The sequence below is a fragment of the Mercenaria mercenaria genome, chromosome 13 (genome assembly GCF_021730395.1).
Source record: "Mercenaria mercenaria strain notata chromosome 13, MADL_Memer_1, whole genome shotgun sequence".
Classification (NCBI taxonomy): Eukaryota; Metazoa; Mollusca; class Bivalvia; order Venerida; family Veneridae; genus Mercenaria; species Mercenaria mercenaria.
In genome coordinates, this window is record NC_069373.1 from 48060471 (window position 1) to 48076961 (window position 16491).

At 35.7% G+C, this 16491-nt stretch overlaps 1 protein-coding gene across 1 annotated transcript in view; it reads left to right on the forward strand.

Annotated features, from left to right (window-relative positions):
- LOC123530345 (uncharacterized) overlaps positions 1–9928 on the forward strand; it is an 80554-nt gene extending 70626 nt beyond the window's left edge. The window contains exons 33-39 of the mRNA XM_053521743.1: positions 145–364; positions 689–836; positions 2115–2243; positions 2596–2698; positions 6715–6902; positions 7852–7986; positions 9445–9928. Of these exons, the coding sequence (XP_053377718.1) occupies positions 145–364; positions 689–836; positions 2115–2243; positions 2596–2698; positions 6715–6902; positions 7852–7986; positions 9445–9596 (1075 nt within the window). The 3' untranslated portion in view covers positions 9597–9928. The remainder of the gene's footprint in view (positions 1–144; positions 365–688; positions 837–2114; positions 2244–2595; positions 2699–6714; positions 6903–7851; positions 7987–9444) is intronic.
- Positions 9929–16491: the final 6563 nt, after the last annotated feature.

Consider the following 16491-nt stretch of genomic DNA (forward strand, 5'->3'; position numbering starts at 1 on the left):
CAATTATTGCCTTTTAGGTTCGACATGTATGATGACTTATCGACCTTGAAAAAGTGATATGAACCTCGGCCAACGCTCTCTCTAAGTATAAATCCTCATATCGACATCACTAAAAGGCAATGTTTATACATTATATTTTCAAAGGTATCAATGGGAACGTAATGGAAGGATCTACGACCCAAACTACCATGGTGACCGTGTCGAACAAGTTGCTGGTAAAGGTACCATCGTGTTCAAACGTGCAGAATATCGAGATGAGGGTGTATATCAATGTTTCGCCATTAACGGTTTTGGAATATCTGCATCAATCAAAATCAACCTGAGAATGGCTAAAATTGGGAGGTTTGCTCATGAATCTGGAGTAGTAAGTAAAAACTTGGAGAAAGGAAAATAGATTTACACCAGTCCTGTATATCCAAGATATTTCTTTTTCAGTTTTAGGAGCATTGAAATATCAAAAATCAGAATTTTGAGCTGTCTGATTAATTTAACAAAAGTTTTAATCTTTAAACTGTACGGTGGAGAGAATTGTACATGAAAATTAATATGTAAAAATATGTGTATCTTCTCAATGAATTGATATGTTTAAATTGTAACCAAGTCATACCTTTGCAGAATTAAATGCAAGTTTTTATGTTATTTACAGTTCATGACTTAAGAGTCACCAAAGCAAATAATTTACTTTCAGACACATCGTGCACATGTAGGAGAGGATCTGACATTACCATGTGACCCACCCCTAAGTGACCCACCGGCAAAAGTACAGTGGGTGCGGAGAAGTTATGATGACTGGTCGCCCATCCACCTGGACGAAAGAGTCACCATAGATAGTGAAGGTATTAATGGTTGGAGGAAAGTCATTCTGCTTTTACTCAAAACTGATGGTTTTCAGTTAAATATGTTACGCCTGCATAGTTTTTCACTGAAATCATGAAAATAAAAGAAAAAACTGCTGGTTGAAAATGCACATTGTGATCTGAATGTCAATGTGAACAAGGACAATATGGGTAATTTGATATACATACCGTTCGTTGCCTAGTTAATGTGCCCCGATCCCCTCTCCCCAAAATAAACGCCTCCACCCCGTGTTTCGTGACTAACTTTAGGCCGTTAGTCTTTACCTGCACAATAGAAGTGTTATAATTGTTAAAATGTGTTAACGGGGTGCTGTATCTAATGGGTCAGTCACACTACACCGTATAGCGTAAACGGAAGCCCAACGTATAGAAAAATTGCGGCAGAAAGTTATCCGGTGAGGAAAGGCATCCCCGCTGCTGCTCGGTGCTGGTGTATGGGGCGCATAAAACGGACAAAACGCACAATGACCGCAAGACGCAACGCACATACACAGGACGGAGAACGTTCAATTAACGGATATCACCGTACTAGTAACGGACGGACTTGTACCGGGTAAAACTTAAGCGCAACGCATGAGAAACTGACAAAACGTTTTTGTCAGATACCGTCTCATTGAACATTCGTTATATCCGTTGATTTTCCGGTAGTTATCCGTCCGTGAATCAGGTCCACCGGACAAGAACGAATGCTAACCGGACAAGCACAGAATAAGAAATGCACGAGTAACTAACAAAACGCATACCAGCGCATTGCTACCGTACATCTAACGGACAACTTTGTCCGTTTGTGTACGTTCCAAATTTTGAACATGCTCAAAACCTTCCACCGGATGGAAAGAACATCGCCGGACAAGGAGTGCAGGCACCGCATGAGAAAAGGACACGCATGCAAACGGACACGAACGGACTGAAAATTTTGTTATACGTCGGACGTCCGTTAACACTATACGGTGTAGTGTGACTGACCCATAAAGTGTAAATTTGCTTAAAAAAATGTGAAAACATTTTAGGTCCCTAACGGCACACTCTCTTTAAAAGTGTAACGCACCAATAAATATATAAATTCCATTTTTGTTGAAAGTAGATATTTTTCATTGTAATGATTACTGCTTTTTCTATAAAATGTCAATTCATGACTGAGTTGATATATACTGATTAATTATATATTTTTGCATAATGTATACTTAAAAAAAGGATGTAAACATATCTGACTGCATATCGACATGTGTGTGTGTGTGTTTTTGTGTGTTTTTCAAGGGAGACTCCGATTCACAAATGTGCGGAAGTCAGATGAATTATATGGACAAGCGTACCATTGTTCGCTTATGAGCACTTATTTGGCAATCTATATAATTGGACCAGAACATTTTGTGGAAGTCATAGGCTGTATGTACTATTTCAAGATTATGATTTTTTCTGATTAATCTTCTTTACATTTAGTCTTATGAGTACAAATGATTGTGGTTTTCTAAGAACGATCAGTTTAAGTAATATCTATTTTTATTTACAATATATTTACAAACTGTACAGTTTTATATGAATTCAAATACCTCAATCTGTCCTTGCTGAAAATTTTTATTGGTAATGTAATGATTTTTTATGCTGGCAAAAATAATTTGGTTGTTATTTTTTATAGTTTAAAATTTAAGTTTAATTTGATATTAAAAATGCAGTTGATAATATCGAATTGTTATACAGTTTTCCTTCGATGTGACTTGTATGTTATTTTTTATTTCAGCAACAGAACATACTTACGAACCTCACGAGCTTTGGACATCACCTAGCGACCAGATTATACTCAAAGGGGAGACGCTAAAGCTGAAATGCATTTTTGCCGGAAAGTATGCTGACATTAAATTATTGTTTGTTTCTTGATGATGTTATAATTATAGTATCCGTGCCATGAACCTCTATAACGTCTTGAGTGTCATGACCCCCTCTAACGACACACCTCCGAGGTCTCGTACGGTATTACTCTCCCCCACCCCCTCGGCCCATTTCAATGTAATATATAGATAATATTTGTTTATTTTCATTGTGATATCGAAATATCTCGTCAACGACATTGTTTTTCATTGGAAAGCAGTCACAGCACAGTGAGTGAGACGGGGAAATATCTCACTGATAATTTTCATTATAATTTCACATGTTAGCTTAAAATTTAAAAAGTTTGCTTAGTCTGGCATTGTCAAGAAGTAAGGTATGACCATAGAGTGGCAGCGAGTGGGAACACTAGTGTCCTCTAGATACATACCTAGTATTGGACTTGTAATAACAATCAACATTTTTCGTTGATTACGTATTCCTTGCGTTATATGCGCTTTCGGCACTCTTTTAGTTTAAAGCAATTATCTGTTTATGGTCAACTACTTTTAGTGTTACTATGTTATTTCAGCATCTGATTAAAAAGGAAAGGGTCATGGATTATGGCTGAAACAGTACAGCTCAAATGTTTCTTTTCTCTTTTTCTTTTTCGCTGGAAAATATGTATTCATTTGAGTTCGATCTTCTTTTACGGTTAGTTAAGATGTAGGGTGTTAGAAATAGATCATTTAAAAATTGTTTATCATATCTGAGATTCCTCTGGAAGAATATTGATTATTTTGAAGATTTCCTGGTTCATGAGTGTACCAGTTGGGAAACAGCCCCCGCCCGGGACTCTTTCGAAATCTTTATTTTGATTTTGGTTGAAAAGCGAAGGATCGAACTCGTGACCCTAATACCGTACTCCGGTGACACAATGTTTAACCATTTTGCCCGCACCAATCTGCACAATATATACAGAATATAATTTAAACTTGTGTAATAGTGTATTATTAATCGAGGATTTAACAGAAAAATGTCTTGTTACTCTTCAAATAATGAATTTATTCTGTCACAGTGGCTTGTTCAGCAGTAAGAATCAATTTGCTAAACAACTGTGTTGGTCTTAAGCTTCTTGCAAGGAACTAGTTTAGTTAGTTCAAGTAATGGTTTGAAGGCTGCTATGTTTGCCGGTATTTGGACATTATTGCAATGTTTAATATTCTTCTTGAATATAGTTACCGCATTGTCCTTCACATTTGGCCTTAACTTACAGAAATATATCACTATGAAGTTAACTTGTCCATATTGCCTGGATATGAATGTACCTTGCCCAGTTTGTTTGAAATTTTACAAAATACTGTATACTGCTCTATACTAATATAAACCATGTCCAGATAACTCCTACGGTTTTCATGGTATCATGGCCAAACGTACAGAAATGAATCACTATGATGTGAACTTCTGCATAATATTATTTGGACACGCATTTCCAAGCCACTTTAAGGAGTTACGCCCTATGAATTTTAACAAAATGTAAAATATTACTGAAATATGTGTTTGAATTACTCCTTTTAAAGGAATCTGGCCCCAAATTGCAGGAATATACAAATATGAATTCTACTAGCGCACATTACCAGGACATAACATGAATCATGCCCAACTGAAAAGTTGTGGCCCTTTAACATTTTTCTGTAAGAATAACTTTTGTAACAGCTTTCAAGGGAGGGACTTAAGTAACAGAAATGCAAACATAACAAATGACCTGTTATAAAGGGAACTTCTGCTTATCATCAGGCTTAACATGTACTTCCTTATACCCAATCATAAATGCTCCTCTCAAACTCCTTCGTAATAAGCTCACAGCATTCTACAGAAACGATTTTGTCATTTTGTATACCCCTGTAATAACACAAATAACTGTGTCTACTAATCAACTCGCCCTTCCACTCCTATTAACCTAAATCTAATTAAGAAATTATGAAAAAAAGTATGGTCCCTAAATATTCACCCTCTTTTGCAAAATGCATATGTTTTCAAATGCTAACGTTTTCAACGAGATGAACTGCAAAGGCCTTGAACTCACTGCTAGATACTCAATTTTCTCCCATTTTAGCACACCTGAGCCAAAGGCTCAATCAAGGTGAGCTTTTGTGATCCCGTGATGTCCGTCGTTCGTCAACATTTCCTTTCAAACAGCATCTCCTCTGATACCAATGGGCCGAATTTAAAGAAACTATAAAGGAGTGATTATTGTGTGGTCGAATGGTAGTTTTTCAAATGATGCTGTTCCAAGTAGAACCCTGGTTGCCATGGCAACCCAAAGGAAAAACTTCGCGTCCAAAACTGCACGGCGTAGAGCCTCGATATTTGGAATGAGACATTATCTAGTGGTCCTCTATGAAGATTGCTCAAATTACGTCCCTGGGGTGAAAAGAGGCCCCGCCCGGGGGTCCCAAATTTTACATAGACTTCTATAAGAAAAAAGCTTTAAAAATATTCTTGTCTGAAACTGCAAGGCCTAGGCTTTTGATATTTGGTATGTAGCATTGCCTAGTGGTCCTCTACCAAGATTATTCAAATTTCGTCCCTGAGTTTAAAAGAGGCCCCTACCAGGGAGTCCCAAGTTTTACGTGGACTTATATAGGAAAAACACTTAAAAACCTTCTTGTCTGAAACAACAAGGCCAAGACTTTTGATATTTGATGACATGTACAGTTTTGCACACCGATCTTAAATCTGACTTTCATTTACCATGAATTTGACCTGCTGACCTACTTTCTTAATATCTTAGAATCAGTTTGACATTTGAAGCATGTAGCTCATATTACTCAGGAGAGCGATCTAGGATCATCATGACCCTTTTGTTGATCTTACATTCTACAGATGAAAAGAATTTTACTAAATTTAATTTGCAAGAAAGATATCACTTTTAAATGTTCATGCCGCATTCTTTCATGCCTTACGAGAAAATGTTCTCACATTTTTGAATCTAGGATATATTCGGGGACCATAGATCAATTCACTGATAGCTCAAGATTAACCTTTTAGTGTTGTGATAGTTTTCGAAATAGACATGTATCAAACAATAATAACTGGAGCAACTCCCCGGCTCCTGGGTCCTGATAATCAGTTAGCCGATACTGCAAATAAAGAGTTCACTTAAGGACTTTAAAAACGCCCTATCTGTGCATATATTTGTAAAAAAAAAAACATAATATATAAGGATAATAAGACGATATTTTTTCTGTATGAAATAAAACGTGACTGCCTTTCATAAGGCTCGTATTCGAATAGAAATAGATTCAGTTGTCGTCGTTGGAAGAGAATAAAGAATATCTCCTTGTGTCGTTACACAGTTAAATATATCAGTCTTTTCCATTGATGAAATGTTAAATAGATTTTACGTTGCTAAACACTTACTAATTTGACTCTGACCTAATTAAACCGTTTACGTACTGGTGTCAAATATAATATGGAACCCAAGAGCCGCAGCCTGTCAACTATAATTTCGGCTAATCTCAAAAACCGAAATAACTAGATGATGTCTGATATTTTCACTTCAAAAGGTGTCAGTAAAAATTTTGGAAGAACGCCTAAATTAGAAAAAAAATAAACAGAGGTTTAGTATAATATAATTAAGAGATAGAAAAAGATGGTTGCTCGTAAGTTTGTAATCAATTTCAACATGTTATAGCATTAACTATTTGTAGAGGCATGCAGATAATTTTATATGGCACGGATTAGAGTAAGTGCTACACGTGCACAGGTGGCAACGTCACGTTTCGTAATAACAAAAGAAACCACCATACTGAATCAGATTTAACGATTAATAACTGTATATCAAAATATTTAAATACAATTGCAAGAATGAAATCGTTGTCATATATTTGTAAGACGTTTTTAAAGTCGTCGAGTGTATTACTCTAAATATTTGTGCCGCTTTAACTGTAAATTCTTAACAATAGTGAGAAAATTATTTTTACAAGACAATAAAAAATTATAAATTATGTGGTTGAGATGGTAAATATAACATGAATTGTTCGTTTCATAGTCCAACGCCAGATGTAAACTGGGAGAGAGTTGACGGAATTTTGTCCGATCGCGCCACAGTTTATAGCTTTGGACAGGAATTATCCATCACTAACGTTCAGGAGTCGGATGCCGGAAAGTACGAGTGTACAGGTCAGAACACAGAGTCCACACAGAAAGCAACAAAAACTTTTCATGTTACAGTTGAATGTAAGTTACTACAACTCTTTTTTACATTCTTTGTCGCCAGAATTTTAAAATACTCTTTTTATTTGTGTCTCTATCCAACGCATGAAGATTATACAAGTATATAATTGACATCGCGAGATATTGTACGTTCAGTTTTCCTTTTATGTCTCGAGTTTTGTATCTGTTTCAAGTCTAAGAACTGCTGCTTAATACTACAACATGGATTTGTTTCTTTGAAACTGGTATAATGTCTTCCAATTGTGTCTGTTTCTCTAAGCATAGACAGCAAAGCATACGTTAATATTGTCTGAAAAACTGGTTCGGTTTTTTCTTCTTTTCAATAATCTTGTATAAATAGTGACAAATGTTGAGTTCACAACATATGGTCAAAAGTTATACAAGCACAAAACCCTGTAGAACCATTCACACTATATTTTCCTTGATCTACGATGAGAACGTCACGGTGTAACGGGTTTTAGTATTGAAAATGCGCAATCAGCCTTTTCCGTTCGATAACGTATTCCCATAAGCAAGTTCGGCAGTCTTCGGTTATGTTTGTTTGTTTGTTTGTTTGTTTCGGGTTTAACGCGGTTTTTCAACATAATTTCAGTTATGTTACGGCGGGCAGTTAACCTAACCAGTGTTCCTCGATTCTGTACCAGTACAAACCTGTTCTCCGCAAGTAACTGCCAGCTTCCCTACATGAATCAGACGTGGAGGACGCATGATTTCAGACGCAATGTCTTTTATCAAATCGTCACGGAGAACATACGCCTCGCCCAGGGCTTGAACTCACGACACCGAGATCCGTAGATCTGCGCTCTCATTGAGCTAAGCGGGCGGGCTTCTTCGGTTATGAAAATCATTTTATGTTGAATATACGCAATCGTACGGAAGTTTCCGTTTGTTATTACATGTCCAATATCACAGATGTAAAACATTAGAGCTTATAATTGTTACAATATTTCAGCTGCACCTGTCTGGGTACAGGAACCTGTTGATGTAGAAGCCAGAATCAATGGTGATGCCACGTTTGTCTGCAAAGCAGATGGCGACCCGAAACCAGATTATACATGGTACATCAACGATGTTCCTCTTGAAGATGGTATGTTTTATAAAATGTTTCTTAGTCACTGAATTGCTTGAGAGTTAGCAATACAAGTTATATAACTACACTTTTAAACTAGATATTACGGGTTCAAATTCTGTGTGAGAAAGGGCTCTTTTCCTTTATGAAACTAAGATCCTGTTAAAACAGCCTTACATGTACATTAACCAACAGGTCATAAAGTTGAACCGTTTTAAAAGAATAATGAAATATGATATCAGTTCAAAGACAGTGTGTAATATTCAGGTGAGATGTTAACGTAGCAGTCTTTTTATGCGTATGAGAACCACAGAACACTACCTTCTATGTTTTATGCTCTCCGAAATTGTTTTGGAGGGAGGTCGTGGAGGGGTTGGGAGGGGGGACATTATGTGGTTGTTTGTCCGGGCCGACGAAAAATGGCTCTTGTGTTACAAAGAAAACAATACAAAAAAGTGAATCTGCTCATTCCGTTTCACCTTTCCTGATCATAAGACTATTTTATCATTGAGAGAACAATGACGTAGTTACATAAATATTCTTACTGAGTTCGTCCATCTCTCTCTCCATCAGCTTCCAATGCTTGTCCGTTAAATGTTATCACAATATTCAAGGGCTCTGACCCAATATTATGAAACTGGTACAGTATGAAGTGAACTTGCGCATATTACCAGAACTAGCATGTACATGTACTTGCCTGGGGTGGGAATTATTGCTTTTTGAAATTATATATTGAGCAGTAAAAAAGAAAGACCTAACCTTGAATAATTGTCAGGACATATATGTTCTAACAGGGATTGAGAGTTATCGCGCACTCCCTCTGTTCAGGGTATATATCATCTTTATACCCTACTGAAAAGAGATCTGGTAATTGTGACCGACCGTCTATCTTAGCAGCCATACATCCGTTTCACTTTTCCTTTTGTCCGGAGCAAAAGTAAACACTATCAAAGTAAATTCGTTATAATTTCACACAATGACAGAAGCTAATAACTTTACTTTGCTCAATTTTTGAATTGTTCCCCCCTTTAAGCTCACCTTAACTTATTTAATACACATTGAACACTGTATTCCTGATGGCATTCTTTATTATTAAACTTATATACATACGATTCATAATTTCAAATAATATAATATGAGCCGCACCATGAGAAAACCAACATAGTGCATTTCCGACTAGCATGGATCGAGACCAGTCTGCGCACCCGCGCAGTCTGGTCAGAATCCATACTGTTCGCTAACGGTTTCTTTAATTGCAATAGGGTTTGAAAGCGAACAGTATGAATCCTAACCAGACTACGCGGATGCGCAGGCTGGTCTGGATCCATGCTGGTCGCAAACGCACTGTGTTGCTTTTCTCATTGCGCGGCTCTTATGTCCTCTGTTTGACCACATTTTACATCAAACATTGGCTTCAGCGTAGGGATGGCCATGTCAAATTAATATGTCTCTTATTTTACTCTTGTTAAATTCCAGCACAAAAACAGATCATGAAAGACGAAAACACTGTAACACTGACCAATCTACGCGTGGAAGATAACATGAACATTCAGTGTAACGCCAGTAACACACATGGATATGTGTTCTCCGATGTCTACCTCAATGTGTTTGATAGTGATTGGAATTGACCTAAGTCGTTTTATCTGTGAAGAAGTCTTAGTCAGTTTATCTGTGGAACGATGATCAGCCATTACGTCTTAATATAATATCATACTCTTAGATGCTTTTATATTTGCCTATGCTTATATTGCCTTTATTAACAGAATTTAAATATTTGTAATATAAATTTAATTGTCATAGTCTGAATAGCTGCATAAGTAGTGTCTAAAACTTTTTACACTACAAAAAGTGTTTTATGTCCACCACCCCCTTCGAAGAAGAAGGGTTGTTTACTTGCTATTTGTCCATCTGTCTGTCGTAGGTAGACTATTAAGTTATCAATAAACACGTAGAGAACGATTATCAATCTTCAAAGGGTCATTAGACGACCCCTGTTGTTTTAGGGAGTCTGTAAGCCAATGGTCAAGATCACAGTAACCTTGAGACTGTAACAGTTTCCACTCAATAACTAAAGAACGTTTTAGACTTCTGTCGAAAAACTTTATAATTTTTATGATGATTGCCTGTAGACGGTCTGTGTCATACTGGGGTTCAGAAGTTCAAAGAGTAAGGACACATGTCCTTTGAGGTTTCCGTTCAATAACTATGGTATGTTTTTCCCCTACAGTCGTCAAAGTTCATGGGATGATTGCAAGTGGTTACAAAATGACCCCCAGTTGTTTTTGAGTCAGTCTGACCTTGAGACTGAAATGTTTTCCGCTCAATACTTAAAGAACGCTTTGTTCTAAAGTCGTCAAACTTCAGCGGATGATTGCCTGTATATATATATATATATATATATATATAATTTTTTTTGGCGGGAGAGGGGGGGGGGGGGGGGTGAGGTTGTCGTCCTAGGTGTCCAAAGTCCACTTTCGACTTAATATGCAAATGTTTATTAAGTCGAAGTAAATTGTGGACACCTAGGATGGCTGATATATCAAGGTGATCATCTCAACATAATTTGATTATACCATGTGCGGTAAAAAAAAAAAAACACGCCGATAATGGTGAAAAGGTCTGGCTTAATATGCCACCATTTTGCTGATGGGGATATAGATTTGGCTTAATCCGTTCGTCCGACAGCCTGTCCGCAGGAAAAAATTGACATTACACTTTAATGAAATGTTCTTCAACATGAAAAGTTATGTATCTGATACAAAGTGGCCAATATGAGCTAGTGCGCTCGCCCTGTGTCCGTCTACCCTTGTTATCGTCCAGTGTAAACAAATTCGTTTCGACTACTCCACATATCACAATCCTGGCCAAATCTCCAAAATGTCTTTCAATGTCTTAACAAAATTTCGGACGATTTTGAATCGCTAGATGGTAAGCAAAGTTCTGCTAGGATTTGATATAGTTACCTAGTTTTTAATCCCAGATAACATTTGATCTAAACTTCAAAAAGACAAATATTCTGACTAAATTTCATATCGATCAAATAGAAAAATTTGCCTCTATAGAACTAGCTACAATGTAGTACTTTTACTTAGTACCCTAGTTATTAATTCAAGAAAACAGTTGAAACTGTTTTATTAAAAGACAAACTGTTTGACAAACTTTAATGTAGATGGGGTAGAGTATAAGCATAAAAAGTGTTAAGAATGTTTTTCTGTGATATGATGTAGTGACCAAATTTTGTATCCGAGATAACCGTTTTTTATAAATTTGTTCTACAATTTATAAAGAGAAATATTTAAGTTTCATATAGAAAATATGGCATCTAGAGTGTTAAGAATGTTTTTCTATGACTTAACTTACTATTCTACCGTTTCAGTTTACCTAGACTAGATTAACCTTTACCCTGCTAAATTTCTAAAATGGACTAGTCCATCATTCAGTTTGGGCAGTATCACTTATGATTCAAAGAGGTTTTCACGGATGTGCAGGCTGATCTTGCGCTGCACTGGTCGCAAACCCACAACGACCTTCGTTCAATGACCCTCCTGGTAAACGCAGAAAGGATGAGCTCAAAGAACAGCGATCATGTCGTGAGATATGGGATAAAAGCGTCTTCTTGAACCTCACTTACAAAAATCTATTATGGAACATTTTAAAAACTTAAATACAATGATATAAATAAAGGACACTCTTTTGAAAACGATTAGCTCAAACTGCTAATGACGAATCGCCTCAACTAAAAACGAAACTGCGACAAAATTATGCCCGAACACGACGTCACTGTCAAAGAATCTACTCGACAAGCCGTTTCACATATAAAGACCTACTGTAAACCTAAAATTGTTTTCGCACTTTTTAAATTAGCGCCTTTCGCGGGTAGTATATTTCCGTGAAATTAAACAACCGCGAAAAATCTGATCTAATAAAAACGCGAAAGAGTCTAGCTTCAGTTATAAAATGGTTCCGTACTTACACATGCCGGGATACTGATGTAATTTCTTTCAACTCCTTTGAATGATGTAGTTTAATGCAGTTTACGTTTTCTTATGAGTTTAATATATTAAATACGGTATGTCTTCCATTAATCCGGTGTAACAGTTCGACATCATTTTCGAACATAGGTATTTTAGTTTTCTCCAAAATGATTAAGGACTAACACACTCTATTAGCTCATTTAATTGCTTATTAAAATACTTTGCGCGTTTAGAATCACGGTGTTTTTCTAAGCTCGTTTCTAGTCGAGAAAATAACCTTTTTTATTACATACGTATCTACACGTATAAATATAATATAAATGTTATGAATTTATTCAATAGCCTGAATAAGATTGATATGCAACGACGCAATTATATAAATATTGCATTCCTGAGAGGGTGATATGAAAAATGTTCACCGCGAGATATATGAATATTGACCGAGGCGCCAGCCAAGGTCTATATTCATATTTCGAGGGGTGAAAATTTTTCATATCACCCTCTCAAGAATGCAATATTTATTTTATTATACCGAAAGATTATAAGGGTCAAAGCATTTACTGGAAAATCAACATAATAATTTATTTAACATTAAAAAGTAATTACTGACCAAATAATGAAGACAGAATTAAAGAGTCTTTACTTGTTAGCACTTACAATTTGTGGCGACTTTGCCGTGTTATAAGACTTTTTTGATAGATTTAATCGAGACGTTTATAGCTGACCCCTATATTTATTCTAATATTTTAACATTGCGTCAATCAGTAGTGTTCGAAAAACGGTGATAACTTTCTTTTTTCTAAACGAAACATATAAGTGTGAGCACTCATTTTCTTAGTTAGATCATTTCCAAACTTATTGTGGTAGTTTCGATTCAATATTTGATGAAAAATTGTTTTCGAAATATTTTGCACGTAGCATAAAAAAGAAAATTCGACCGTGTTCGCACATGCAAGAGCAGCAGAAAAGGGTAATTTAAACCTAAAGTATAATTATATAAGCGCCTCGTCTGAAAATTAATCGACTCACTCTTTTAATCAATGCAAAAGTATCAGTCTCTCAACGGGTGATATGAAAAAAATATATCACATGCGCAGAAAAACAAAATAACGCTGTTGCGCATGTGATATGAAATTATGGATCATATCACCTGCGTAGAAATTGAAAATAACGATTTTGTGCATGTAATATAAAATCACTGGGGAATATGATATATTATTCAAGTTAAACTAATGGGAAATTTGCATTGGACATTTATGTGAGGTATAATAATACCAATTATTATTCGAAGAGGTGGTCACTGAAAATTTACTGACTAAGTAGCGAACAGTGCAGACCATGATCAGACTGCACGTATGTGCACTGGTCGCAAAGGCTGAATCGCATGCCGCCAGCAGGCTAAGGTACTCAAAGGCCTAGATTTTGGCAGTAGGCCAAGGGTTTTTTGTCTTCACCAGCACAGTTGGGGGCTAATGACCATCACAGTATGGCTCCAATAAACAAGGGTCGTTGTTTATTGGATAGCCAGTCTACCTTACAAGTGAGAAGGGGAAATTATGTTATTTATTTTAAATTAATGAATAATTGATAAGTTTTAAAGTTATACTAGTTATTTTTGGCATTTCTATGTATAGAAAAATATTTGTTGATCAAACACAATAATAAAATAATCAGAAACTTATTTTCACAATAATGAAATAATGAGAAACTTACTAAAAGAAATATGCAAGTTTTTATTTTTTTCAAATTCTGTCTGGAGAATTGTGATATTTTAAAAAAATGTGACTTTCACTCATCTAAAGCTTGCAAAATACTGTAAATAACATTTGTCTAGAACTGAAAACAGAATGTGCATTTCAAAGTTACAAAGCAAAGCATGAAAAAAGTCACTTTTGGCAATTACTGAAAAGGAAAATTGAGTATAGATGGAACACAATAATTTTGTATTCAAATAATGTTAATTACATGAATACAATAAAATCAATTTCCAGTTCGAAAAAAATTGTTTGTCAACACAAAGAACTCATGAAGTTTTCACTATACTTGTGTTTTATTATCATTATTATTTTCAATATTAATACTGTATCTTTTATCATCCTATATGTAATATAATAATAATAATAATAATAATAATAATGATATTTAATAAATATGATTATAATTATTTTTATTATTATTATTATTATAACATTAAAGTAGTAGTTATTATTATCTATATAATATCAAAATAATAATAATAATTATTATTATTATCATTCCACATTCACTGAAGAAAAAATAATTTCTTTCAACTCCACTGCACACATCTTCATGGTCTAGTTGGGGTCCCTGCTGTGCTAATTGCCCTCTAATCAGTTACTGTTACATAATCGCTGATAAGCAGCAGATAAGATGGGAGTTGTATATTGGATTTTGGGGGGGGGGGGGGACACTTATATAGTAGTGAATCTAGGCCTTTAAGCTCTCTGCATACGTTATCAAACCATTGTTGTTGAGACGCTGTTTTATTTTGCGATTTTTAGGCAGTGATTTCCGCTCATTAAAGGTAAATGTCAATGGCAAATTCTAATATCTACACTGAAATTTTTAAGAGGTCTTATACTCTCAGAAAATAACATATAATCAATAACACTACAATCGAGGTGACCAATATAATGTAAAACCACCTTTACCTTTGTCACTACATAACCGCTCGTTTGCTATCTGAATATTATAAGACTTACAAAATGCTTCTAAATCAAGACCAAAACCATTTACTTTTTTTACCGCACGGATACTCTTGGTGGTATTAAATCATCAATACGTGGATACGCTTCAAGTTCATTTGAAACGTGTTTCATACAACACAATTGCTTTAACTGCAGTACGGACACTTAAATCGCCAGTAATATTACAATCAGCTCGATTGCTTATGTTTAAATTCATGAATGACTCTTCTAACATTTTTACACCCTTTACATATTTGGTATCATAGAAAGGTGAAGGACAAGGCGGTAAATAAACAAATCCGCAAAAAAGATCTAAACCAGTATTCAAAAAAGACTGAAAACGTATATACCTCACGTTTTTGTGTCCACCCTCCCTCCATTTTTGGGGGGCGGGGGGAGGGGAGGGGTGTACTTACAGTTTTAGAGTTACCCTTGTTTGTCCGTCTGTCAGTCTGTCCGAATTTGTGTCGTGCATATCTCAAAATGTATTTGACCGAGAGTCGTCAAACCTCTAAAGATTGTTATTCAGCACGGAAAGTTATGCACATGGGTGGGTTTTAATTTGGATAAGTTATTGCGCTTGACGTAGTCAAAAATATGCATAAAAAGGGCTTAAGCTTGTGTCGTTTGTATCTCAAAAATATTTGAACCAGGATTATGAAACATTTCAGGAGCAATATTCAGCATGTGAAGTTGTGCACCTTGGGCTTTGTTATGTTACTCAGCCAGACAATAGTTATGGCCATTGACTTAGTCAAAATATGCAAAATAAACCATAAAAGTTTGTGTCGCACATGTCTAAAAAGTATTTGACCTAGAGTCATGGTATATTATAGAAATATCATTCAGCATGTGAAGTTTTGCACCTGAGATTTTTTTTGTATTTCTGTGAGTCAAATTATAGTTTTTGTGCTTGATTGTCAAAATGTTCATAAAGGCATAAAAGTTTGTATCCCAAATAAAATTCGACTAAGATTCATAAAACATTAAGGGATTGTTATATAGCATGTGAAATTGCGCACCTGGGGCTCTGTTTTGGATTTCACTCAATCAGACCAGAGTTATGACACTTGACTTAGTGAAAAATACTCATAAAATGCTTGGAAGTTTGTGCTGCCTATGAAATATTTCATATAGAGTCATAAAACCTTTTTTGAATATTATCCAGCATGTGAATTTGTGCACCTTAGGGTTTTTTTGTACTTCACTTTGCAAGAGTTATGTCTCTTGACTTAGTTAAAAGATAAAAGTCTGCGTTCGTTCAATTATCTCACAATGTACTTGACCTAGAATCATTAAACGTTAGAGGATTGTTATATAGCATATAAAGTTGTACACCGTGTGTTTTCTTTAGGATTTCAGTCGTGCACGCACGTGTACTTGTTTCTTGGAATTCAACTACTGAACTTTGTATGAAGTTTTTGCTTACATTCACATACATTTCCATACGTGAAAAAAAAATCAGCTTTTTATTAACTGAACAGCATTAAAAGAAGCGCTTTTCTAACCAGAACTTAATGCATAACATCTATATGGACAGCTGTTCCATACGTTTTAACACACAATTTTAAAACCTTTACCCTGCTAAATTTCTAAAATGGACTGGTCCGTCATTTAATTTGGGCAATACCATTTATTATTCAAAGGGTTTACTGACTGAATAGCGAACAGTGCAGGGCATGATCAGACTGCACGTACGTGCAGGCTGATCATGGTCTGCACTGGTCGCAAAGGCAGAATCACTTGTTGCCAGCAGGCTAAAGGTTAAAGCCTTATGGAACTTTAGCATTTTTGTTACAAGGCATGTCGCTAGGTTGCAGCTGCCGTGTCGATCTTTTTGT